This window comes from Coregonus lavaretus, assembly GCF_964263955.1.
Source record: "Coregonus lavaretus genome assembly, contig: HAP1_SCAFFOLD_441, whole genome shotgun sequence".
In the NCBI taxonomy this organism is placed as follows: Eukaryota; Metazoa; Chordata; class Actinopteri; order Salmoniformes; family Salmonidae; genus Coregonus; species Coregonus lavaretus.
The window spans coordinates 286,430-313,265 of record NW_028162706.1 but is presented as its reverse complement, the minus strand read 5'-3'; the positions used below and the strand labels follow the sequence as shown (position 1 = coordinate 313,265).

Genomic DNA, 26,836 nt, shown 5'->3' with positions numbered 1-26,836 from the left:
GAAGTCTGGTCATTGCTGGGAAAGGTCATAACTGACTGACAGACAGGTGTTGGCTTTAGGAGGACAGATCTGGCCCTTTGCATGTTTCCACATGCTCTTTTGCACTTTGACAACATTTACAGTTTAGGGTTAAATCTCTGGCATACTGTAACTCATTCACACTGTAGGATTTCTTTTGGGTGGAAGCTCACACTGCATCATTTAGCATTCTGTGGGAACGATGAACCAGTGCCCTTACCACTTCACCCCACCATAACACTGTTGTTCACCTACAAAACCACATTGAAGGGAGGATTGGTATGATGAGAGGAAAATCTTCCCTCCCAAGAGTCTGCATCAGAAAAACCTGACAAAGCAGAACAAAGTAAAACACAACAAGAAAAATGCTCACCACCGATTCTTGGAGATATTTTCTGAAAAATATCAATACAACACCTCACACACATATCACATATATTATTTATATATGGACATAGCTATATAGTAATATTTGTATGAAACAATGAGACAGAAAAGCACCAACAAATGCTAGGTTTGTTGTCCACCCAAACAATTTCCCTGGGCTTTAGTTGTGTACAGTAGACTGACAGCCCTATACGTTAAACTTTGCCGTTAAATCACACTTAAACAGTCAAAAAGGCTAAGCCAGACTTTGGTCTTGGCAGTACCGTCACATCCCTTCATAAGAACCCTATAAATATTCATTATTATTATTATTATTATTATTATTAATATTATTATTATTGTAACATTTTAACCCCTCTTTTCTCTTCTTTCTTTCTTTCTTTCTTTCTTTCTTTCTTTCTTTCTTTCTTTCTTTCTTTCTTTCTTTCTTTCTTTCTTTCTTTCTTTCTTTCTTTCTTTCTTTCTTTCTTTCTTTCTTTCTTTCTTTCCCCCTCTCTCTTTCTCTCCTTTTTCTCTCTCACACACTCATACACACATACAGGTAGGTCATTACACTCACTCAGTCACTCTTTCACACACCCACACAGACACACATGTGCAAACGAACGCACACACACATACAAGCACACAGTGTGTAGAGGGAAGGTTAATGGGCAGTAGACATATAGGACACTGTTTGGGGAGATTGGGCAGGAAATGGAATGTGACTTCAAAGCGGACATGAGCGGGCGTGTGTGAACCACATCCGTCTTTGTATTCTCAACATCACTACCCCTCCCCCTCCCCTCGTGGGACCTGCTCTGCCTTAAATTCTGCTCTAATTAAGAAAAGAGCTCTCTTTGCCTTACTTTATGATAGCCAATACATTATTTCTCCCTCAACCAGGTAAAGATCTCTCTGGCGTACTCTCAATATCAGAACCAAAGAGTCCTGCTTCACATTTAATATAACTTTTAATATCAGAACTAGTGAACTTTCACTGCCTCACATTCAACTAGTGAACTTTGCCTCACATTCTATTCCAGAACTAGTGAACCACTTTGTCTCACATTCTACCTCAAAACTAGTGAACTTTCTCTGCCTCACATTGTTTCTCAGAACTAGTAAACTTTCTCTGCCTCACATTCTATCTCATAACATTCTCTGCCTCACATTCTTTCTCAGAACTAGTGAACTTTCTCTGCCTCACATTCTATCTCATAACTTTCTCTGCCTCACATTCTTTCTCAGAACTAGTGAACTTTCTCTGCCTCACATTCTATCTCATAACTTTCTCTGCCTCACATTCTTTCTCAGAACTAGTGAACTTTCTCTGCCTTACATTCTATTTCAGAACTAGTGAACCTCTGTTTCACATTCTTTCTCAGAAATAGTGAACTTTCTTTGCCTTACATTCTATCTCAGAACTTTCTCTGCCTCACATTATTTCTTAGAACTTTCTCTGTCCAACATTCTTTTTCAGAACTAGTGAACTTTCTCTGCATCACATTCTATCTCAGAACTATTTAACTTCCTTTGGCTCTAAGTGACTTCCTCTTTCTCTGCTTCACTTTCTATCACAAAACGTGTTAACTTTTTCTGCCTCACATTGTATTTAAAAACGATTTAACTTTCTTTGACTCTCATTGACTTCCTCTTTCTGATAGTAAACTTTATCTGCCTCACATTCTATCTCAGAACAATTGAACTTCCTTTGTCTTACTTTCTTTCTCAGAACTAGTGCACTTTCTCAGAACTTTATCTGCCTCACATTATTTCTTAGAACTTTCTCTGCCTCACATTCTATCTCAGAACTATTGAAATTCCTTTGATACTAAGTGACTTCCTCTTTCTCTGCCTCACATTCTATTTCAAAACTATTGAACTTAATTTGACTCTCATTGACTTCCTCTTTCTCATAGTAAACCTTCTCTGCCTCACATTCTTTCTCAGAACTTGCTAACTTTCTCTGCCTTACATTCTATCTCAGAACTAGTGAAGTTTCCTCCTCATACATTAGAACTCAGCAAGGAACCCTCATTCCCTAATATTAAGTCTAACCAAAAAATCTTCTCAGATAATCTACATCCCCAAAAACAGGCTTGATAATTTAAAACATGACTGTATCTCAACAACTGCCTACATACTCATACCCTCTTAGAACATTCTCTAGACCATCTCAGACATACTCTCATCCTCAATAACATGCCAAAAACATCCTTCCCACATTCTGCACATTTTGGGAACATGTAACATTCTCATTATGTATTCTCCCTCTCTGTGTTTTTTCCTCATCTTCTGTAATGTTGTGTAACATATTTACAAGTAGTCCACTGCTATTGCGTTTTTCTTATAGCGGAGCTCTCTAAGGGACTACAAGCTCACTTGTGTTGCCATCCCCTCTCAGTGACCCACTAGACAGGACAGGAGCTGGTCACACAGAGCACCCCTGCTATCTCACTCTGACAGCACAGCCGCCATGGCAGGAACAAGCTACGCATCAATGCCTTTGGGCATTTTACTGCACACATCCCCATGCTTAGAAAAGCAGCCTTCTGTACACCAGGATGTTCCTGTGTATGTTGTACTGTTATGTCCATGATTTGTTTCAGATGTTATTGCCCATTGCTATCTGCAGCACTCTCAGGCCAATAACAATGCAGTGGCAGTGCTGTGTTTGAAAGGTGGCCACTTGTCACCCAAATGTAATCTCCTCAGAGAAGGACATCACTAAGACACCCCTCACAGTGCCACTTGTCCAGTATGAAGGACATTGTAGAAGTCACCTCCCACTCAACACATAGAAACACACACTTGCACAAACACGGACACACACACTATGCACTCCCGAAATAAACTCACATATTCCCACAAACATCCATACACTGGGAGAAGAACACAATCACAAACAGCCACGCACACAAAGACATCCATATTTGCGAGTAGATTCCTCTGTGGTGATTTGATAACTCTGGTGAGTGGATAAGCAGTGAGATGTCTTTAGAATAGCAAGTAGGTGCTCCAGCTGTGTCTTATAAAAACTCATCCAGACTATCAGAAAGTCTCGTATATCTGTGTGCTCCAGCTCAGAGCCTCCTCAGGCTTTGATGTTAGCTTTAAACTCTGCTTTATGTCGACAACAGTTGCCAAGCAAAGGATACACTCAGCGGTCACTAGCACTATCTTTCAGGTGACAGAGAATTTAATCAGATCTAGCAGTAACACTTCTTTAGGTCCAATCCTTATCTGAAATAGTTTAGTGAATTATGAGCACCACAAGGTGAGTTAGGGAGACTGGCAATTGGGAGTTTTTTAAGCATGAACATTCATAACCACTGTCACTATCTCACTCACTTGTATAAAATGCTGACTGTTTCTTTTTTAACACAGCCCAGCTCTGACGGAGACTCAAACCTGTACAAACCATGTTAAAACATTTTACATAAATTTAAGCTAATAATTTAAGCAATTATGGCTGTATTCCATAAAATCCCCTGGAAAGAACCTTCAAAGAGTTGCGTCATAACAATATAGCCTCATTTTGGGGATAGAGGGCATTTAGCTCCATCACTCTGTCACATGCTCAGAGTCAGCCTGCTGAGCCCAATCTGAAATCATCTCTGTCAGGCTACTGTTATGTGGGCCACACATGGCAGTCATGTACCAGTCAGGCTACTGTTATGTGGGCCACACATGGCAGTCATGTACCAGTCAGGCTACTGTTATGTGGGCCACACGTGGCAGTCATGTACCAGTCAGGCTACTGTTATGTGGGCCACACATGGCAGTCATGTACCAGTCAGGCTACTGTTATGTGGGCCACACATGGCAGTCATGTACCAGTCAGGCTACTGTTATGTGGGCCACACATGGCAGTCATGTACCAGTCAGGCTACTGTTATGTGGGCCACACATGGCAGTCATGTACCAGTCAGGCTACTGTTATGTGGGCCACACATGGCAGTCATGTACCAGTCAGGCTACTGTTATGTGGGCCACACATGGCAGTCATGTACCAGTCAGGCTACTGTTATGTGGGCCACACATGGCAGTCATGTACCAGTCAGGCTACTGTTATGTGGGCCACACATGGCAGTCATGTACCAGTCAGGCTACTGTTATGTGGGCCACACATGGTAGTCATGTACCAGTCAGGCTACTGTTATGTGGGCCACACATGGCAGTCATGTACCAGTCAGGCTACTGTTATGTGGGCCACACATGGCAGTCATGTACCAGTCAGGCTACTGTTATGTGGGCCACACATGGCAGTCATGTACCAGTCAGGGTTCTAATAGTCATTTGGACTTGGTGCTTTCATGGCTCCCGAAGAGCAAATGGCTATCAGCTTCAGATATTGGAATACCCTGAAATGTCTGTCTCCTTATTTTGTCTGTGAGCTTATTGCAAAGATATACAGTAGTTGAATCATTATTATCACCATAATCACCGTAACCATCATAATTGTCATCATCATTATCATCATCATTATCATTGTCCTCATTATCATCCTTTCCATCATCCTCATGATTTAATATTATAAACTTCTTCAGTTCCCTCCATTACCTTCCTCATTGTGATTGATCAAAGGAGAAATGGACTATGAAAGAGTGAGATAGAAAAGGCTGCTCACTGAAAAAGTTAGCCTGTAGCCTGTAAATATCTCTGATCCCAAAAGAGCTTGCTTGACTTTTCTCTTTCACCAGAAAATTTGGCCTTTTTGAAATTGATTGGCTGACTGCAGTTCAACAGACAGCCCTACTATCAAATATCAATAGATCCCCCTGATGTTGTCCAATAAAACATAATTTTGATGGCCCACGTCCAGCTGTGGAGTGTTTGATTTGCAGGTGGGCAGATGGTGATTGCCATTACATAAAGTGATTAGTGTTACACACTTTTTCTCAAACATACACACACACAATCGCACGCACATACATCAAAATACACTGATTAGAAATTACTGTGTGTGGGCGAGGGCAGGTGATTTCTGAAAATTGAGACAGGTGATGGAGGGCAGTAGATCAATTACAGAGATATGACACAGGCTGTGCTTTTGGTAGTGAGTGTAATAGAGGAGGAGGGATAGAGGTGATTGACAAGAAGGAAGGGTGGTGATGCTTACTCGGGCCCTGGTCCATCTCTCTTTCTGGTGACAGGTGAGAGGAATCCCTCCCAGAACCAGAACTGGTGAGCTGTTGACCCCTGACCCTTCAGCATGGTGCAGCCCAGTGCACTTCTGGTAAAGGGGGCCTATGAGGGCCAATCCTCCAGCCAGCCCAAGTGCATGATCGGTGATTGAGTCCCCATTGAGTTCTCAGTGTCACTGCTGCTCCTCCCCTCCCCTAGGTGCCCTATGCTACGAGGCGTCAGCCTTGGGGGCTTTTTTCTCTTTCCTGCAGTTCTTGATGGAGAATGTTATTTCGTGATGTTGTTCTGACATCTTCACTGTCTTCCGGGAAGGGCTGTCTTTATCTCTTTCTTTCTCTTTTTCTTTCTCTTTTTCCTTGTCTTTTTCTTTCTGTTCGTTGACTAGCTCGTGTAGCGATGGTTCCTTATACATGGCAACTGTGGAGCAGAAGAGAGAAACAGTTGAAGAGTGTCCAGTGGTGAACATAAGCCTAATGCGACGTCTATGATAACTTAATACGTTTCTGATATAGCCCTGTCTTATTTGTTCCTCTCAAAAATTCAGCCCAGCTTGGACAGGAGGGCACGTGACCAACCTTCTATAACTTTAGGCAGGAAGTGTGCGGCTCCTTTGGTCTTCTTCACCCGGTTGCCCTTCATAACCTGTCCGTCGCGGTTGATACCGATATACCAGGAGCGGCCCGACTGGCTCTGGCGGTAGAGCATGGAGGAGTAGGTCACGTAGTAGTTCTCAAACACACTCTCCTTGAACTTACACTCTGGAGTGAAGTGTTCCTAAAGAGAACAAACAAAACAAACATCATGAGAGGAACTACTATACCCATTAAGCCAACCCAGAAACACAAACAGACATTCCAATGTATGCATAGTATGTGCTCACACATACTGTAGGCACACACACGCTCAGTGAAAAACATATTCATTAAGAGAGCTGTGTCTAAAGGGAATGGAAGGGGTGGTATAAACTTAACACAGCCCTCTAAGGTACAGTGGAAGAAATAAACCACTGGGAAACTCTCCCACATAAACAAAAGATTGACACATACCTACAAATACACGCACATAGTATGCAAATCAATAAATACACACACAAAAACACACATGCAGTTATTTTGGAAATACATGAAAGCACGGAGGCGGAATAAATGGTTCAGATGGAAGTCCCTTTCAACCTTCAAATTCAAAATTAAATACAGAGCACTCACACACTCTAATACTCGCTGAAAGTGAATGCACATAGCAGCACCCACCCCCTCCAAAGCTGGAGCTTATCCAACAGTTATGTTGCACCTCCACCTAAGACTTACCCCACACCAGTGTGTCCCCAGTGTCTTATGTTAATGTTAGCTCTAGTGTTATGGTGTTTCCTTGGGGCGACCAGAAACTTGGGGCGAGCAGAATCAACAACTACTGTTGCTTTGTGAGAAGGTGTCTCCAAGTTAGAGCAGGTCCGCCGAAGCCATGGCCCAGTGAGACACGGGTGCCGGCCATGGTAGATGGAAACAGAAAAGTCTGAGCCTTTTGGGTAAAACACTGGGGTAAATCTCAGATGGAAACTCGACATTAGAACCCAGTTATTGGCTTTTAGAACATCTCCCCAGTCCCCACATCAGTGTTTAACCCCCCTACCTCCAGCACTAACATAAGGACCACTAAACCCTGCATAATGTTGCCTGGTGATTGTAACCACTAGCGACAGGTATACATCTCTCTTAGTCACCGTCAGCCTCCTTCCCCTGTCAGAAAGCAAACCCAATCTTCACGATTTATTTAGTGAGAGCAGCAGGGCAGAAACAGCTGACTGGAGACTTTCTCTGGTGGAGGACTGGAGGAGGACGAGTCGGCAATAAGAGGGGCATTAAGGAGTCAGTAGTGGACTCGTTAGGGATGAAGGAGCTCCATGGTCACACGCTCACAGATCATCACCTCTCACCTTCAAGGTGCTGTGCATGTCTGGGAAAGTCAATCACATGCTGCATCTCCACGTGGTACCATACCTCCACCTCGCTCCGCCACGCTCTCATAGCCTTTCTCAGTTTCCCTCAACCCGTTTTCTCCATCGTACCTCCGGACCACCCGACCTGTGTTCTCTATCGTGCCTCCGGACCACCTGAGCCACCCTCTATAGGTAAATTCCACCCCCAGCCCTCCAGATAACAGAGTTATTTATAGGTCTTCTGTCAGGTTTGATATCTTAAGCTGTTCTTTCACACACACAGGAGATTGATAGATGATCTGCTTCATTCATTATTAATCAGGCTGGAGAGGGAGAGAGGAATAGAGAGGGTTTTTGGTATTTTATTAGGATCCCCATTAGCTGTTGCGAAAGCCACAGATACTCTTCCTGTGGTCTACACAGAACAGGAAACATTACATAATACAGAACATTAATAGACAAGAACAGCTCAAGGACAGAACTACATACATTTAAAAACGGCACACATAGCCTACATATCAATACATACACACAAAATATCTAGGTCAAATATGGGAGAGGCGTTGTGCCGTGAGGTGTTGCTGTATCTGTTTTTTGAAACCAGGACTGCTGTTCATTTGAGCAATATGAGATGGAAGGGAGTTCCATTCAATAATGGCTCTATATAATTCTGTACAATTTCTTGAAATTGTTCTAGATAACCCATTACTAAGACCTAGATAACCTTCTATTCTGAAATGACCCTCATGATAACACAACTTGCTCTCTGAAATTATACCCTCACGAAAACCCACCAGTTGACTTCTGAAATGACCCTGACGATAATCCACATATAATCCTCAATAGATCCTGTGGAATGAGCCAAATTATAACTCACATCCTCATTATGACGTCTATCTAACAGCATATGTTAGCAGGATGTCTCCTGATGTTTCCTGGAAAGACGTCAGCAGAGAGGAAGTACCCTCATCATAACCCACCGCTAAACCCCTGAACTAATCATCCTGATAACATCCAACTCAGCTACCATGGCTGCTATAACTAATCTCACACAACCTAGCTTCTGTAATTACCATGCCTTTAATCCATGAGTCAGCCTCAAGGACTCAGGTAATCTACTATCTATCTCTGTAGAATGGAAGAACACCCCCCCCCCCCCCCCCCACAAAGTGACCTTTGAACTTCCACTGAATATTAGCCCCTACATTTGAGTCCACCTTTAGAACCACCAGTGGAGTAAACAATTGCTGAGTGTGTGTGGAACATGATAGGGAGGGTCATCCTTTTTAAGCGTAGAAGGGGGGACATTTTCATTTAAAGATGAATGCTTATATAAAATGAAATAAAAATCTCATCCTTCACTGGTGACTTATTGACTGACTCGGGCAGCCTCCTTTCCCTGCATCTGCAGCCAGAATGAATTCTAATGAAAGCTGGCGAGAGAGGTAATATCCAGTGTCCGTGCAGAGAATCCTGAGGACGGGAAGAACCTCTTTATCATGCAGAGCAGTGTCCTGACCTTCTCCTCACCCCTCCTCCCCCACTCCTTTCTCCTCCTCCTCCTCCTCCTCCCTCAGTGTCTGATTACATCTATTCTACCTGCTCCAGGAAGCTTAACTCCTAGCGCCACCATACATTTCGCTACGTGGCTCTCCTCTCCACTAGTCAGTCCAAGGACTCAGGCCAGGGGCTAGCACACCAGTTAGCTACTAGCTAAACTCAACAATGTTTACACAACCTTTCAGAAACATTGGTGTAACTGGTACCTCTTCCTCACCCATCAGCCATTCATGCAGTCAGGGCTATTCATGCAGATTCATAAGGAGAATCTCAATGGCATATTCCTCTCTCCTCGCCTCCTTCTCAAAACCCATTGGATGAGAAAGCCAGAGGTCCCGCCTCTCTGACCTTCTCCTCCCATGGGCTTTGAGAAGGTGGTGGGGAGAGAGGGCAGAAGACGCGAGGAGTATGCAATTGAGATTCTCACATTCAAACCTCCTTCTTTCACATGACAAAATGTAATCTTTATCACTTCCTGCCACCTCTGCTTTGTCTGTTCTTCTCTGATAAGTAAATCACCTCTTGCACTAGTGCAAATGCTTAGTAAATATGATGGGAGAGTAAAATACAGTATGTGTTGGGCTCATTGTGAGACCGAGGTCCTGTTTCCTTGGTGTAGTGCTCTCTATTGCCAGCAGGGGTCGTAATGACACATTAGGCAGCCCTGCCTGGGTCTGTTGACCATCCCCAGCAGTCCCGGGTAATCTAGGAGGTGCTGTGAAATCTGCCTAGCTGCAGTAATCACACCATATTTCCATGGTGCTGCATTAACGCTGTAGCAGCAACCCCCCTCAAAACTTTCACTGACGCTCCTATTGGGTATTTCCTCTGTGTGTGTGTGTGTGTGTGTGTGTGTGTCGGGTTGTATGTGTGTTTCGGAGTGTGCAGAGGCGGGGGACACCAGCACACGTTGTTAATGTTTTTAGAACCAGGTGCAGATGTTCTGTGCCATGGCCCATTACATAAGTTAAGAAGGCATACAGTGCTGTGAAAAAGTATTTGCCCCCTTTCTAATTTTCTCTACTTTTGCATATTTTTGATACTGAATGTTATCAAATCTTCAACCAAAACCTATATACTTATTTCATTTATTTCATAAACAAATGTATGCAACACCCAATGCCCCTGTGTGAAATAGTAATTGCCCCTTTATGCTCAATAACTGGTTGTGCCACCTTTAGCTGCAATGACTCCAACCAAAAGATTCCTGTAGTTGTTGATCAGTTTCTCACGTCGCTGTGGAGGAATTTTGGCCCACTGCTCTATGCAGAACTGCAGTGTTTGGTTTTCGCCAGGCATAATGGGACCCATATCATCCAAAAAGTGTAACTTTTGACTCATCTGTCCATAGAACATTCTTCCAAGTCTTGATGATCATCCAGGTGCTTCCAGGTGTTTTTTGGGAAACTTTTGAGTCAACATTTGTGACGAGATGGATCCCATTATGTCTGGCGAAAACCAAACCCTGCATTCCACATTAAGAACCTCATACCAAAGACCAAGCATGGTGGTGGTAGTGTGATGGTTTGGGGATGCTTTGCTGCCTCAGGACCGGGACGACTTGCCTTAATAGAAGGATCCATGAATTCTGCTCTGTATCAAATCATTCTACAGGAGAATGTCAGGCCATCCGTCTGTAAGATGAAGCTGAAGCGCAGCTGGGTCATGCAGCAAGACAATGATCCAAAACACAGAATCAAGTCTACATGAAAATGGTTAAAAAGCAACAATTTAGAAGTTTTGGAATGGCCTAGTCAAAGTCCAGACCTAATCTCAATTGAGATGTTGTGGCAGGACTTGAAACGAGCAGTTCCTGCTTGAAAACCCACTAATGTCGCTGAGGTAAAGCAGTTCTGCATGCAAGAGTGGGCCAAAATTCCTCCACAGTGATGTGAGAGACTGATCAACAACTACAGGAGGCATTTGGTTGCAGTCATTGCAGCTAAAGGTGGCACAACCAGTTATTGAGTGTAAGGGGGCAATTACTTTTTCACACAGAGGAATTGGGTGTTGCATAACTTAGTTAATATATAAAAAAATATATTTATATATATTTTTTAGTTGTTTTTAAACTCAGGTTCCCTTTATCTAATATTAGGTTTTGGTTGAAGATCTGATAACATTCAGTATCAAAAATACGCAAAAATAAATAAAATAAGAAAGGGGGCAAATTATTTTCATGGCCCTTAAAGAGAGGGGTTAACAGGGGTCACGTTGCATGCACGAGCGTTGCAAAATACATTTACACATACATGTTGTTCAATCATTTCACCCACACCACTCGCACGCATGAACGAGCGTCTGCGTAGCCAGCGCTAAAATAGAGCTTGTTTCTATTTGAGATGTGCCACATGCTGCAAGTCCCCTCCTAATTGGTTATCAGGAAGATACAAACCCACGTGGATGCTTGAAAGACAAATGAGGAGAGATGAATTAAAGATAAATAACTAAAAACAAACTAGGTTTCCCTTTTTATCTGTGGATTAATCATTTTGTATGACTCCGGGTCAAAAATCTACAAAGAACCAGCTAAAAAGAGGACCATATGCATGTCAGGTAAAATAACAACCCAATGTTCATCTCCCAGGACAAGCTAGCTAAATATCCATGAATGTTTCATGTGTGTTTCGACCTGCCCCAAAATTAATATAGGTGATTCACAGTTGATTTTGGTATTTTTTAACCTGCGTGCCCAGATCGCGTCTGGTGTGGATGGACAAAATCAACATGCAAGCGATGGCACACGCACGCGCGTGGCCTGTGTAGTCAGCATGTGAGCCATGCAGATGGTCCTCTGTCACCATAACTACATGGCCCTTCTCTATGGTTTATGATGCCACAGCCTGGTATGATGTCATATTGTGTGAGTGATAGCTAGGAGCAGAGTGAGTTGGGGCTAGGGGATGTGTAGTGGAGTCTACTGCCTACTGTACACTCATCTCTCGGTTGATTGACAGTCTCTGTTGATGTGATTCACATGCAGGGGAGCAACAGAGGTGACCAACCATCCACCTCTCATCCCTTCATACCTCAATTTGTCATCCCCCTTTCAATATCCCTTTCATAGGAGAGAGAGAATGGAGGGAGATAGTGTACTTGTGATGTCTCTGTGTGTCATTAGATCAGCAGTGGTCTTTCTCGTAGGCTCAGGTAAATTACACAGCCGTGATACATCTGTCAAAACAAAGCTCTTTGTTCACAACACACCCAATACACATACAGAGATGTACACACTATCTCATGCTGGATGGCTGGAAAGACTACAACAACAGTCACTGGTGCTGCAACCAAGTCTACATCTCTTACTTATTAGTACCATCTTAGCAGAGAGCCTTGGTGCTGGGCTAATGATAAATGAGTAGAAAGAAGGAACCCTGCCTGCACACAGTATTACTTCCCCTAAGTGCACTTAACTGCCTGGCTGGCAACTTATCTCCCTTGTATCATTCCATTCCATTTCTCTCTACCGCATCCCTTCTTTCTCTATCCCTGCCGTTTTGCCCCATTACTCTTCTCTTCTTCCCCTTTCCTGTTTTCCAGATCTCTCCTGTTCTCTCTCCCCCATTGTGATGAAGGTGATGCTATCTGGCCGGCTGTGTTGTCCTGCATCTCAATGCAACCCTCACAGGTGGAGAATGGACTACCCAGCCATTCATCAGGAAAGGTCTCTCTCTCTCTCTCTCTCTCTCTCTCTCTCTCACACTCACTCACTCACTCACTCACTCACTCACTCACTCACTCACTCACTCACTCACTCACTCACTCACTCACTCACTCACTCACTCACTCACACACACACACACACACACACACACACACACACACAGATGCATGCACACAGACAAACACACACACACACACACATACAGCACCACATACATATTACAGTGATTTATATGTATAACCTCACAACCAATTAAACACAGACAATAACAATTACTCATACAAGCAAAGACACCATACACAAACACAATTATTCACTCAAATATACACAACCACATGTGTAAAACCTGCCCACACACACATCAACCACTACACAAATACACAAAAGCACTGAACATATATTACATCAAAGACATTATAATTCAAGGTATGCATACATCCATCAACACACCCATTAAATATGCAATCATTGCGGTTCATTTCAGAGGCCTGATTGGCATGCATTAAAACTGCATCTGTGAAATCTAGTCTCTCAATTGTGCCACTTCCCACCCACCATACTATCTGTCTTTCTCTCACTCACTAACTTTTGCACACACACGAGCATGCACACACACACACACACACACACACACAATCGGCCCCCTTCTCTCACACATCTCCCCCCTCTCATGGCCCAGGAGGGTTTTCCAGAGAACACAGATGATAAAATGGGTCAGGACAGAGCTGAGCACTATTTTTACTAGGAAGGAAGCCATTTTCCTGGAGTCTCCTACAGGTATAGGCTAGCTTAGGCTGAGGCTCATGGCAGAGACAACAGAGCTGTGACACGGAGTTCCCCCTTGTCATTAGCTCCTTACTGCCCTCCTGGGCTCTGTGCACTTCACTAGCCTGACAAAGCTGGCTGATCAGGTTTTACTGCAATGCACAGCCGACTTGAAAAGAGGAGGACAAAGAATCAAAGTCAGAGAGAGAGAGAGAGAGAGAGGCGAGAGAGAGAGAGAGAGAGAGAGAGAGAGAGAGAGAGAGAGAGAGAGAGAGAGAGAGAGAGAGAGAGAGAGAGAGAGAGAGAGAGAGAGAGAGAGAGAGAGAGAGAGAGAGAGAGAGAAAGAGTGAGAGAGAGCCCTGCAGAGGTTTTCCCCAATGGCAGTGTCCTCTGTGTCTCTTGTTGTCACTCACCTCAGCCTCTCTGAGTGACAGTGATGAACTTGTTTGTCACCGGTGAGAACATTTGTCTGCACTGTCATGTACCCCCCCCCCCCTCCAACTGTTACACACACACACAGACATGCTCACACGCATGCACACAGTCACTCAACAGAATACATGCATCCACACTCACAAACAACAGCTTACCAGTGTGTGACTGTAACACACACCACACACACAAGGTTACACATCATCAGCATAACATTACACACTCATGAAACAGTTGCATGAAAACACTACTTGTATAAAAGACACCCAGACACATCAGACATGTCAAGGTTAAATAGACATCTGTCTCTCTCTTTGTGTTTGTGGTTATCTATTCCAAGGGAAGAAACTCTGTCTGTCTGCTTGCAGGGATGTACAGAGCCATAGAAGGCCTCTGTGAGTTACTGAGGGTTTTGAATGTGTTCCCTTTGAACCCTATACTCCTATTGACTTCTGTGGAGAAAATCCCTTTCTCTTCTCTGTTCACACAGAGGCAAGAGACAAAAGCCTTCTCATTGCAGAATGCTAATCTTCAGCTCAGGGATATTCTCTCTCTCTCTCTCTCTCTCTCTCTCTCTCTCTCTCTCTCTCTCTCTCTCTCTCTCTCTCTCTCTCTCTCTCTCTCTCTCTCTCTCTCTCTCTCTCTCACACTCTCACACTCTCTCACACACACACACACACACACACACACACACACACACAGTGGTGTAGCTGCTACAACCTTACACCAATGCTCCAACGACTAATAAATGATTGTTCTCCGTGACTCTCCAAACGTTCATGCGTCAGCCCTATATGCACTGTATGCTGACAGACTTTATGTATGAAGTATCGCTGTGATTTAAAAAATGCATGCTGTGACATGCACACGCACGCTCACGGGTGCACACACACACACAGTGAGAGTGAGTGAATGTTCCACCACTCTGTAATGCTATTACTCTATGTCCTTTACTGTAGCACCAAACACAGTGTAGGTAATTGGTCACACAGTGGCTAATCCCTTGTTGTTATTCTGCTGTTTTTATGTTGTGTGGCAATCTAGACGCTCAGGGCACAGTAACCTTCCATCCTTAATCACACACAGAGCTTACACCCCATTACCTCAGCTCGGTAAAGAGACTCAACACTGAACAGTACATCCTCAGTGCAGACACTGTACTATAGCTGCACACTGTCCTCAACCCCCACAAAATTGTACATTGCAGATTCAACGCAAATGTATGCCTGCAGGCCAAAAAATATATATATATATTTCTAAGTGGCTGAACTGCACCGCCGAATCAAAGCCCATGGAACAGGATGTGCAACTCCAGATTTAAGTCCATTTCAGCACCACAGACAGCAACAACAGATCATAATTGAGGAGATTTAGCAACAGCAGTCCACTCTTGATATGGCTGTTCCAGCCGTTGCATGGTCATTATAACTGTCATTTAGAGAATCAAAGATTCAATGCGCTTCTCTATTGCTGGCGCTGGCCTATTGCCACACAGTCATTTCCCCCAGGTTTACTCAGAAACATAACTATAAAAGACATATTGTCCAATGTTGCTACTGGTTTATGTATTGTTGAGCATGTGGACTCACAGAGGTGTAGAGGTACCCCTCGCTGTTCATGCCCAAGTAGAGCCCTGTCTTCGCCCCCTGGATCGCCACGATCCTCAGACCCACAGGAATCAAGTTGAACTGTGCTGCAGAGAGACAGAAAGAGGGAGGAGAGAGAAACATTAGAACATCAGACTGACATTAGACCAATCCAGAGAGCAGCAAACAAGAGCTTCCCAGGCTGTCTTCTATAGGAAGTAATATGGCTGCTGTGTCACCTCTGAATAACCTACCAGGCACAAAGGTCACAACCTCACTGAGCCTAAGCCAGGGTGACATGAGCGAGATATGGAGTGGTGATGGAGTGAGGTGCTATCATCACGTCACCTCAGGTTTGTCATACTCTTGCTCTACTCTGGGTGCAACACCTCACTAAAGACGGCTAAGAGGACTGGTGAAACACAAAGGAAGAGAATGAAAGCATATGAGAGAGATAGTGGGAGAAAACAAGGGAGAATGTCACTGAGATGAAAGAGAGCGTGAACCACAGAGAGGATGGAGTGACAAAAAGATGACAGAAATAGATGGAAGGGGCAGAGACGGGAGGAAGGAAGAGAAAGGACAAGTCCATCCTCTATCTCTCCTGTCTCTTCTCACTCTCTCTGGGGTGTGCCGGGTTTCAGGTGTGTTACTGAGCTCTTCTACATAGAAACCAATGCAACCATCAGTACAGGACAACAGAGTGGAGAAAGTAGAAGACAGATCGGGTGGAAAAGAGAAAGTAGAGATGAGAGAAGTAAAAAAACAATTATTTATTCCATAGACTTTAAATGTGCCAACTAAATATCATTATCAAATCCACATCCATTCTGAAACCTATACCCGTTGCAATAAGAAGCACAACGTCTTTGTCAACATGTGATTGTGTAGTCTGTTTATTTGCAGACCTTGCTGTATGTGAGGGGGCATCTGGCTTTCCCAATCTCTAAATATATTTGAATAAGATCTTTGTCAAATACCTTGTGTATTTTCACTGTTGACAGTTTCCAAAGGTGCTTTTGGGAATCAAATAAGATTAATATTGAAAGTCAATACATACATCCAATCCATATTAGAAGTCAATAAACAATTCAATTAAACAATGAACCTGCAAAGTGAGTGGTACTTGAGGATCTCAAGTGGTTATTTATTTATTATTTTACAATGATGTCATCATATGTCAAGAAAGTAGGCATATCTATAAGTCTCCGATGTGCACTCCCCATTCTCTCCCTCACCATGCTGCTGTCAACTCTCTTTCCTATTCATCACTCTGTAGTGTCATAGTCACCCTGCACCAAACCCTCTGACAACCTCCAGCCCAATCAAAGAGCAGTCAATCTGTTCCACATGCTCCTCTCTGCTCCTCACACAGACAGACAGCTGGGCCAGAGGAGGAGAGCTGAGGACAGGCCCAGTCATCTCACACCACACACACACACCACACACACACACACACACACACACACACACACACACACACACACACACATCCCTCTCTCTCCCCCTTCCTTCTCCCTCTTTCTGATCAATTCTCTCCCTTCCATCTCTCTTTCTCTATTTCTTTATTGCTCTATTGCTCCATCTCTCTCTCTATTTCTCCACTTCTCCCTCTCTCTTCTCTTCACATGACGTCACTATATGAAGGATTTCATGGATGAGGGAGTTTTTTGCACCTTGTCATGTTAGGCTTGTCATGCATTGTGTATAACACTGAATACTTCAGTGTTTCAAATTGTGTGTTTAGTGTCGTTTTGTGTTCTGTTGCCATGACCTGATCTGAATTGGTGTTAATGGTGATTGAGTTGTGTGTTGCGTATAGGTGTAGTTATTTCAGTAGGCTCAGTATACCAGTATCTAGTATCCACCTATACTGGAAAAGCATAGGCTCCAGTACCTCAGCCACAGACCAATAGCCTGATCAGCGGTTGTTGAATGAGCAATCAACTGGTGCCAGTGACCAGACACTGACAGAAGTATACAATACCTGGCTACTAGCCAGACTGGCAGGCCATGTGCCAAAACACACACACACACACATAGACACCATACACCACACACAGACACACACACACACACACACACACAAACACATACACACACACACACACACACACACACTTACAGAAGGAGCTGCCTTCGTCCCTTGTGCCGTCCATGGTGCCATCCGGCTGCATCTGCAGGTAGTATCCGTGCTGACTGTACAGCCTGGTAACGATGCCTTTCAACTGGGGCTCTGCAGAGGAAACAGTCAGCACACAGCTTTATTAGACAGGGCACATGGACAGGGACAGGTGGAATAGTAATGTAATAGATATTTAGGGTTGAGAGGAACTTGGAGTTGAATAGAATGGGTTAATAGGAGATTGTTAGTTAGGAAGGCAGGAAATACTTGTAATAGTCTGAGTTAACAACACACAACTACATTTGGCTTTTAGAAGGTTAAACAAATTATTTATTTGTCAATGCAATACATATTTGCAACATTATCTAATAATGATGAATAATAGTTGAATAACAGTTAATGACAAAAATAGACAAACTGATGTCATGAACAGTGGCTAATGGCTAGCTTTTAGAACTTGCCAGCACCTTATCTCTCTCTCCCATTATCATTGCCATTGGTATTTTAAGCAACGTTTTGGGTCATTGGAGGATTAAGTAAAGTGAGAGAGAGCGAGTCTGTCTTCTGCTCCATAAAAGATACATCAGCATCACACATTTATTTGTGATGGGCAAGAGAAGAGGAGGACGAGAAGTAGGAGGAATAAAATAAATTAATGTTTCATGAGCAGGGTCCCTGCCGTCTACATTGTGTTAATTTAAGAAACAGACAGATAACGAATCCTTGCAGCTCGGAGGCATGCAGCCACTGAGTCTGGTCCGGTTCACTCCAACAACCTTCCTCACTTTCGCTCTACCTGCTCTGTGGAGCTCCTAGTTGACAGTCCGCCAACAGGAGGCTGCAGGTGCCGTGGTACCGTGGCTTAATGCTCAGTCACTCTCAGTTAGAGAGGGAGGTGAAACATGGATGAGAGAGCAGTTTGTGAGGAACCCTCTGGAGGACTAAGGGTCAGATGTTAGTTCCCATGCCTATAACCTCCTCCTACTCTGCCCTCTCCTCTCTCAGCCTCCCCTGAGAGCCAGGCAGGCAGGGCGCTGTGCCATTCACTCGCCTTTTTTCTTCACATTGAGGACCAGCGCAGGATCCCGATCGATACACAGATCCTGATGAAGGACCCGGGATGGTCTCTCTCTAAGTGTTGTGTGTGTGTGTGTGTGTGTGTGTGCGTGTGTGTGTACTCACTATGCGGGTGTGTGATTTGAAGGGCTATTTCCCATAAGGTCTGTAAAAATGTGACAGAGACTCCCATATTTACAACGTGTATCTACAACACTCCCTCTTTCCCCCTCTCTCCCTCTAATCTCTCTCCCTCTTTCTCTACTTCCCTTCCTTGCTTTCTGTCTTTTTCTCTTTATCACTCCCTATTCTCTCTCTCTCTCTCTCTCTCTCTCTCTCCTCTCTCTCTCTCTCTCTCTCATTCTCATATATTTTGAGTTATGTGGTATTCATCCTGCCCAATAACACCATACATCACCCAATCAGAGCAGGGAAGCCATTCATTACATGTCCTGCGGATGTCTGTGTGAGAGAGAGAGAGCAGGGAGACAACAAGGGATCTTAGAGAGAAAGAGATCTTTCATTCGGAAAGATGGCTGTATGTGCTGTTCAGCGGACTGCTCATGCAAGACCGGGCTAATCAACACCACTGCTTGCTGTCTGTCTGGTCCAATACATCTGATGTTTCACTCCCACACTGAACAGGTCCCACTGTCTCAACATACTGTACTATACACACTCAGGCTGCTTATAACAAATGGAAGATAGGAGCCATAACCACTCCTCATCAAACCAGATATGTACCAGACGTGAATGATGGGCCACTGTGGCTTTTACCAACTCTAGCCATTAGGAAGTGCCACTGGGAATCTCCCAGGTGCCATTAGGGCTCTTGTGTTGCTCTGCTAATGCTCTACATCCATCAATGGAAAAAGCATTGCAGCTCTCGTGGCCTCTTTATACCATGAAACAAGTGTGACTGTGTCTCTGGGATGAGGAACACTATAATATATTGCCACGAGAAAGTCAAGCCAGTTGGTGCAGAGGGAGGGTTTAATTTGTCTCTGACTAGAGTTCTGTTAAATTTTTGGTCAGAGAGAAAGAAAGAATAAATAAAAATATAGCTGTGAGCAGCAATGAACGGGGTTCACAGGATGACAGAAAGGACACAAGATCAGTTAGATAACACTCCACAAGATCAGTTGGATAACACTCCACAGGATCAGTTAGATAACACTCCACAAGTAAGTGGTTGGGCGCTAAGCCTATGTATAAATGTTTATTTAAATGGTGTAGTATGACAAATGTATGCACTCACTAACTGTAAGTCGCTCTGGATAAGAGCGTCTGCTAAATGACTAAAATGTAAATGTAAGATCAGTTAGATAACACTCCACAAGATCAGTTAGATAACACTCCACAAGATCAGTTAGATAACACTCCACAAGATCAGTTGGATAACACTCCACAAGATCAGTTGGATAACACTCCACAAGATCAGTTAGATAACACTCCACAAGATTAGTTGGATAACACTCCACAAGATCAGTTGGATAACACTCCACAAGATCAGTTGGATAACACTTCACATTAGCATTCCAAAATACTTCAGTACACTCTCACAGCTGTCGTACACTGACTGCGCAAGCGGCAGGACTTCAGGTTTCTAATTTTCCAGAATAAAATATCCACTTTTCACAAGGGTCAGACCACATAGTATGGCAAAAATATGTGATTTTACAGATATACTAATCACGATATTTCACATTGTTTGCTGCATAATTTAAATCTAACATTTAATTTGCATTTGAGACAAAGTCCACTTGATCGATAGTTATTGCTCTAGTATACTATGGTGCCACTGGTGCCAATGACATCTATAGTGCCACCAACTGGTCTGGTGCAGCCATCTAAGGTTGCAGTGACATTATATTCACACAGCGTCTAAGGACAAATACATAAGGTTTACATACCAATTTCATGGCCCCATGTCTATCGGTTCAGTTCTTATTGCCCTGGTGTGATATTGTGCCATCTAGTGACGTACCGTGTCCGACTTTGAAAGCAGCAACTAATCATTCTCAGATTCATTGGAAGATAATTAATTGAGTCTATATACCAAATCTGGAGACAATCTGACTTATGGTTCATGAGACTCAATGTTTTAAGTATTTTTATCATTAGCATATGTGCTAACCTGCATCTATAGGTACACAGTGGCCATATTTGAATGCAGCAACAATTTTTTCTCAAAACCATTCAAGACTGATGTAATAACTATAAATACAAAATCTGGAGTGAATCTGGCATATGGTTCATGAGCAGAAGATTACTGCAGATGATTTTGAGCATTAGCATTACATATGCAAAGAACTTGTTTTGAATAGTTTCCTTGTTTTTTTTAGATACCAAATTCAGTGTGGTTCATCTTAGGGATGTCCATGATAGCATTGACAAGTTTCAAGTTGATAGGCCACTGTGGAGTGGTTTAAATGGACTTTTGATTTGTTAATAACAAAAGGTTTCAAAGGTTTTCCAAAATGTCAGAGATGGAGGCAAATCTATCCTGATGAACTTGATGGACAAATTTGTTCAGCATGAGGAAAGTCACCTACATACAACGTTTCAAGTCTCTAGATCAAACGGATTACAAAAAAGTTACCAATCTATGCTTGAGTTATTTGACCATGTCAATGAAAAAAATATATCTAAGAATAACACAGCTTTGCTGTGAACCCCTAAAAAAGAAAAAGAAAAAAAGAAAGACAGACAGAAAGAAAGAAAGAAAGATCACTGAAGAGAGAGAGAGAGAGTTAGTGCTAGAAAAAGAGAGAGAGCGAGCGCAGTCCCAGGGGAGCGCTTTACTAGGCAGCAGAGATAGAGAGAGAGACATGAGTGTTGGGGAGGCTGTGTCGTGCTGAGCTTTCAATCCCAGGCAGGCCTGTTACAGATGGCCATTATGTCATTCCTCCCCAAAGCAGAGCAGAGCAACCCTAGAGGGGATGACTGGGATGCAGCAGGACCAGAGGAGATAGTGGTTGGCTGGGAGGCAGCAGGACCAGAGGGGAGAGTGGATGGCTGGGAGGCAGCAGGACCAGAGGGGAGAGTGGATGGCTGGGAAGCAGCAGGACCAGAGGGGAGAGGGGATGGCTGGGAGGCAGCAGGACCAGAGGGGAGAGTGGATGGCTGGGAGGCAGCAGGACCAGAGTGGATGGATGGGAGGCAGCAGGACCAGAGGGGAGAGTGGATGGATGGGAGGCAGCAGGACCAGATGGGATGGATGGGAGGCAGCAGGACCAGATGGGATGGATGGGAGGCAGCAGGACCAGAGGGGAGAGGGGATGGCTGGGAGGCAGCAGGACCAGAGGGGAGAGTGGATGGATGGGAGGCAGCAGGACCAGAGGGGAGAGGGGATGGCTGGGAGGCAGCAGGACCAGAGGGGAGAGTGGATGGATGGGAGGCAGCAGGACCAGAGGGGAAAGGGGATGGCTGGGAGGCAGCAGGACCAGAGGGGAGAGTGGATGGATGGGAGGCAGCAGGACCAAATGGGATGGATGGGAGGCAGCAGGACCAGAGGGGAGAGGGGATGGCTGGGAGGCAGCAAGACCAGAGGGGAGAGGGGATGGCTGGGAGGCAGCAGGACCAGAGGGGAGAGTGGATGGATGGGAGGCAGCAGGACCAGATGGGATGGATGGGAGGCAGCAGGACCAGAGGGGAGAGGGGATGGCTGGGAGGCAGCAGGACCAGAGGGGAGAGGGGATGGCTGGGAGGCAGCAGGACCAGAGGGGAGAGTGGATGGATGGGAGGCAGCAGGACCAGAGGGGATGGATGGGAGGCAGCAGGACATTTCCCAGACAGACTGAGGCTGGCATGTCAACGCATATGCCCACAGTTTAACTGTTAGTTTATTCAGTTCATAGTCGTTCGTTGATATCAGTGTAAGCACACATGCTATTTTCCAAATTACCCTCTACCTACAGTGAGGGAAAAAAGTATTTTATCCCCTGCTGACTTTGTACGTTTTCCCACTGACAAAGAAATGATCAGTCTATAATTTTAATGGTAGGTTTATTTGAACAGTGAGATACAGAATCCAGTGAAAATCCAGAAAAACGCATGTCAAAAATGTTATTAATTGATTTGCATTTTAATGAGGGAAATAAGTATTTGACCCCCTCTCAATCAGAAAGATTTCTGGCTCCCAGGTGTCTTTTATACAGGTAACAAGCTGAGATTAGGAGCACACTCTTAAAGGGAGTGCTCCTAATCTCAGCTTGTTACCTGTATAAAAGACACCTGTCCACAGAAGCAATCAATCAATCAGGTTCCAAACTCTCCACCATGGCCAAGACCAAAGAGCTCTCCAAGGATGTCAGGGATAAGATTGTAGACCTACACAAGGCTGGAATGGGCTACAAGACCATCGCCAAGCAGCTTGGTGAGAAGGTGACAACAGTTGGTGCGATTATTCGCAAATGGAAGAAACACAAAAGAACTGTCAATCTCCCTCGGCCTGGGGCTCCATGCAAGATCTCACCTCATGGAGTTGCAATGATCATGAGAACGGTGAGGAATCAGCCCAGAACTACACAGGAGGATCTTGTCAATGATCTCAAGGCAGCTGGGACCATAGTCACCAAGAAAACAATTGGTAACACACTACGCCGTGAAGGACTGAAATCCTGCAGCGCCCGCAAGGTCCCCCTGCTCAAGAAAGCACATATACAGGCCCATCTGAAGTATGCCAATGAACATCTGAATGATTCAGAGGAGAACTGGGTGAAAGTGTTGTGGTCAGATGAGACCAAAATCGTGCTCTTTGGCATCAACTCAACTCACCGTGTTTGGAGGTGGAGGAATGCTGCCTATGACCCCAAGAACACCATCCCCACTGTCAAACATGGAGGTGGAAATATTATGCTTTGGGGGTGTTTTTCTGCTAAGGGGACAGGACAACTTCACTGCATCAAAGGGACGATGGACGGGGCCATGTACCGTCAAATCTTGGGTGAGAACCTCCTTCCCTCAGCCAGGGCATTGAAAATGGGTCATGGATGGGTATTCCAGCATGACAATGAACCAAAACACACGGCCAAGGCAACAAAGGAGTGGCTCAAGAAGAAGCACATTAAGATCCTGGAGTGGCCTAGCCAGTCTCCAGACCTTAATCCCATAGAAAATCTGTGGAGGGATCTGAAGGTTCGAGTTGCCAAACGTCAGGCTCAAAACCTTAATGACTTGGAGAAGATCTGCAAAGAGGAGTGGGACAGAATCCCTCCTGAGATGTGTGCAAACCTCGTGGCCAACTACAAGAAACGTCTGACCTCTGTGATTGCCAACAAGGGTTTTGCCACCAAGTACTAAGTAATGTTTTGCAGAGGGGTCAAATACTTATTTCCCTCATTAAAATGCAAATCAATTTATAACATTTTTGACATGCGTTTTTCTGGATTTTTTTGTTGTTATTCTGTCTCTCACTGTTCAAATAAACCTACCATTAAAATTATAGACTGATCATGTCTTTGTCAATTGGCAAACGTACAAAATCAGCAGGGGATCAAATACTTTTTTCCCTCACTGTGTATGTTTACCAATGTGGTTCCCTCAAGCTAGTTAGCCGTTTTTCAAGCTCCCTACAATACTCCATCCATGGCTGTCTCACGAAGACATATGCGTGCACACACAAATGTGAATGGGCATATGGCACAATGACATTGATGTGAATGTCAAACAGACAGCAGACTATATAGTGCAGAATCATAACACTGACTCCTTGTACTCCATGTCACATGATACTGCAGCCATGCACTACATTACCATGCATACATGAACTTCTGAAATCTCTCTCTCTCTCTCTCTCTCTCTCTCTCTCTCTCTCTCTCTCTCTCTCTCTCTCTCTCTCTCTCTCTCTCTCTCTCTCTCTCTCTCTCTCGCTCTCTCTCTTCCCCCCCCCCTCTCTCTCTCTCTCTCTCTCTCTCTCTTTCATACACACACGCCACAGGAGGCTGCAGAGGGGAGAACGGCTCATAATAATTGCTAAAATGGAATGCAATAGTATCAAAGACATGGAAAGCATATATTTGATGTGTTCAATACCATTCCATCTATTCCATTACTATGAGCCCATCCTCTCCAATGAAGGTGCCACCGGCCGCCTGTGACACATGCATGCTTTATCATCCTGGTTAATGCTGTGGTAGCATACGGGTAGGGGTGAGAACCTCAGTGCCACAACAAACATGTTACACTGTCACAACAGTAACAGATCCATGCTCATTTCATTCATCAGACAGGGTAACACACACACACACACACCATACCCTCTACCCACAATAATCTCCTTTTCACCTCTGGCTCTGTCTAATTTAATCTCATGCATCAATACCCTTTAATTAATATGATTGGCTGAGAGATTTTCATTTTGTTTCCTTCTCGCTGCTGTCACCCACAGTGTGAGCCATTTAACCCACTCCCCTCGTTGGCACCTAAATGCTGAGCCATCCCCATTCCAGTCCAGGGTGAGGGTAGTCATACAGAGTATGTGCCATCATCAACCATGGATGCTAGTCAGTGGAACCAAAAAAGGGTTATCCTATGGGGACAGTGGAATAACCCTTTTGGAACCCTTTGTGGGTGTGTGTGTGTGTGTGTGTTTGAATGTGCGTGTGCGTGTGCATGTGTCTTTGCGTGTGTGTGTTTTTGTGTGTGTGCCTGTGTATATGTTAGTGAGTGTGTGTCTACCATGCTCTGTTAGTCTCTTGCTCCCTGGGAGCTGTAGCTTGCTGGGGTTATCTGTGACTTACCTCATCTTGATAAGTGTGGAGAGTAATAACAATCACTGCTTGACTTAGCAGCCAAGGGCATTTCCCATTCTGCTCTGTGACCGGGCTAAACTACACAGGCTTCCCTCTCCTTTCATTAGAAGGACTCCCTGCCTCTCCCCTCCCCTCTCATCATTCTCCCTCTCTCTTCCAAGTCCTCGCTCTCTGCCTTCCTCTTTCACCCAGATTGGGAGTGGATTTCTCAGTGTGTGTACATGTGTGTGAGAGAGAGAGAGAGAGAGAGAGAGAGAGAGAGAGAGAGAGAGAGAGAGAGAGAGAGAGAGAGAGAGAGAGAGAGAGAGAGAGAGAGAGAGAGAGAGAGAGAGAGAGAGAGAGAGAGAGAGATGGGGAGGCAGGGATGAGGATAGACAAGAAACTGAACGATAGAGGACAGAGAGGAGAGAGAGAAGGAGGAGAAGAGGAAGGATGAGAAGAGGAAGGATGAAACATTAGGAGGAAGAGAACGGGAAGGAGAGAGGAGAAGAGATACATTAGGTAATTCATGCAGTAGTAGTGTGAGAAGGGCATTGTTTAATGACCTCTTCATCTTTCAATCAAACACTCCCCTCTCACTTTCAATTATACCACGGTAAAACGGTTACCCATGACACACACAATGACACACAAAGCAGTCAGCCAGCCAGGCGAGAGTTACTGCTACTTATTAATGACATTGACAAGGACATGTCAAACACACAGTGACGCAAATAGAGCTCCCACTGACTCCCTAGTTGACACACATTAAATATTCACATATTTAATATCTGCCTCATTGGCATTATGACAGATCCGTGTCATTAGTAATTAGCAATAAAGACTGTCTGAGGAGCTGTCAGCTCAGAAAGAAAGGGAGCACCATAGTGCACCCCAAGGACTTCTCTTACTACCTCCATACACCATGGTTTCTTTCCTCCTTTCTCCATAACAACTAGCTACAGACTCTAATGCTTCCACCCTGCTTACTTGGAGAAATAAGGACCTGAGGCAGGTGAAGAAAACCAATGCAAAGCAGCAAGACTGGTGTTCAACATCATGCACACTATTCACTCTCCCTTCAGTCCTATCAAACAGCTTCCCATGACTCTCAAACCCTCATCTACCATGTCTTTCCCATGAACCCTCCAACAGACATGCACGCACACACACACACACACACACACACACACACACACACACACACACACACACACACACACACACACACACACACACACGTCTGCATTCCCACACAAGTTCAGCCAGGCACCTCTGTTTGATTTACCAGAGAAGACAAAACACTGTCCCATGAGGGTTCATCCTCACTACAGAAAGAGGGTTTTCCTCCCCCTACAGCAGTGCTCAGCGTGGTGTGTAAGGGGAACAATCTGTCAACTGGAGAACTGGGCCATGATGTTTAAAGCAGAAGATCATGCTTAT

General features: G+C 44.4%; 1 protein-coding gene across 1 annotated transcript in view; it reads right to left on the bottom strand.

Moving 5' to 3' along the window:
• Nucleotides 1-5,743: 5,743 nt before the first annotated feature.
• Nucleotides 5,744-26,836, bottom strand: part of LOC311118997 (fibroblast growth factor 11-like) — a gene marked incomplete at both ends in the record, with an annotated part of 43,815 nt that continues 22,722 nt past the window's right edge. Inside the window, 4 exons of the mRNA XM_084193749.1 lie at nucleotides 5,744-5,952; nucleotides 6,111-6,309; nucleotides 15,482-15,585; nucleotides 17,604-17,714. Of these exons, the coding sequence (XP_084049875.1) occupies nucleotides 5,744-5,952; nucleotides 6,111-6,309; nucleotides 15,482-15,585; nucleotides 17,604-17,714 (623 nt within the window). The remainder of the gene's footprint in view (nucleotides 5,953-6,110; nucleotides 6,310-15,481; nucleotides 15,586-17,603; nucleotides 17,715-26,836) is intronic.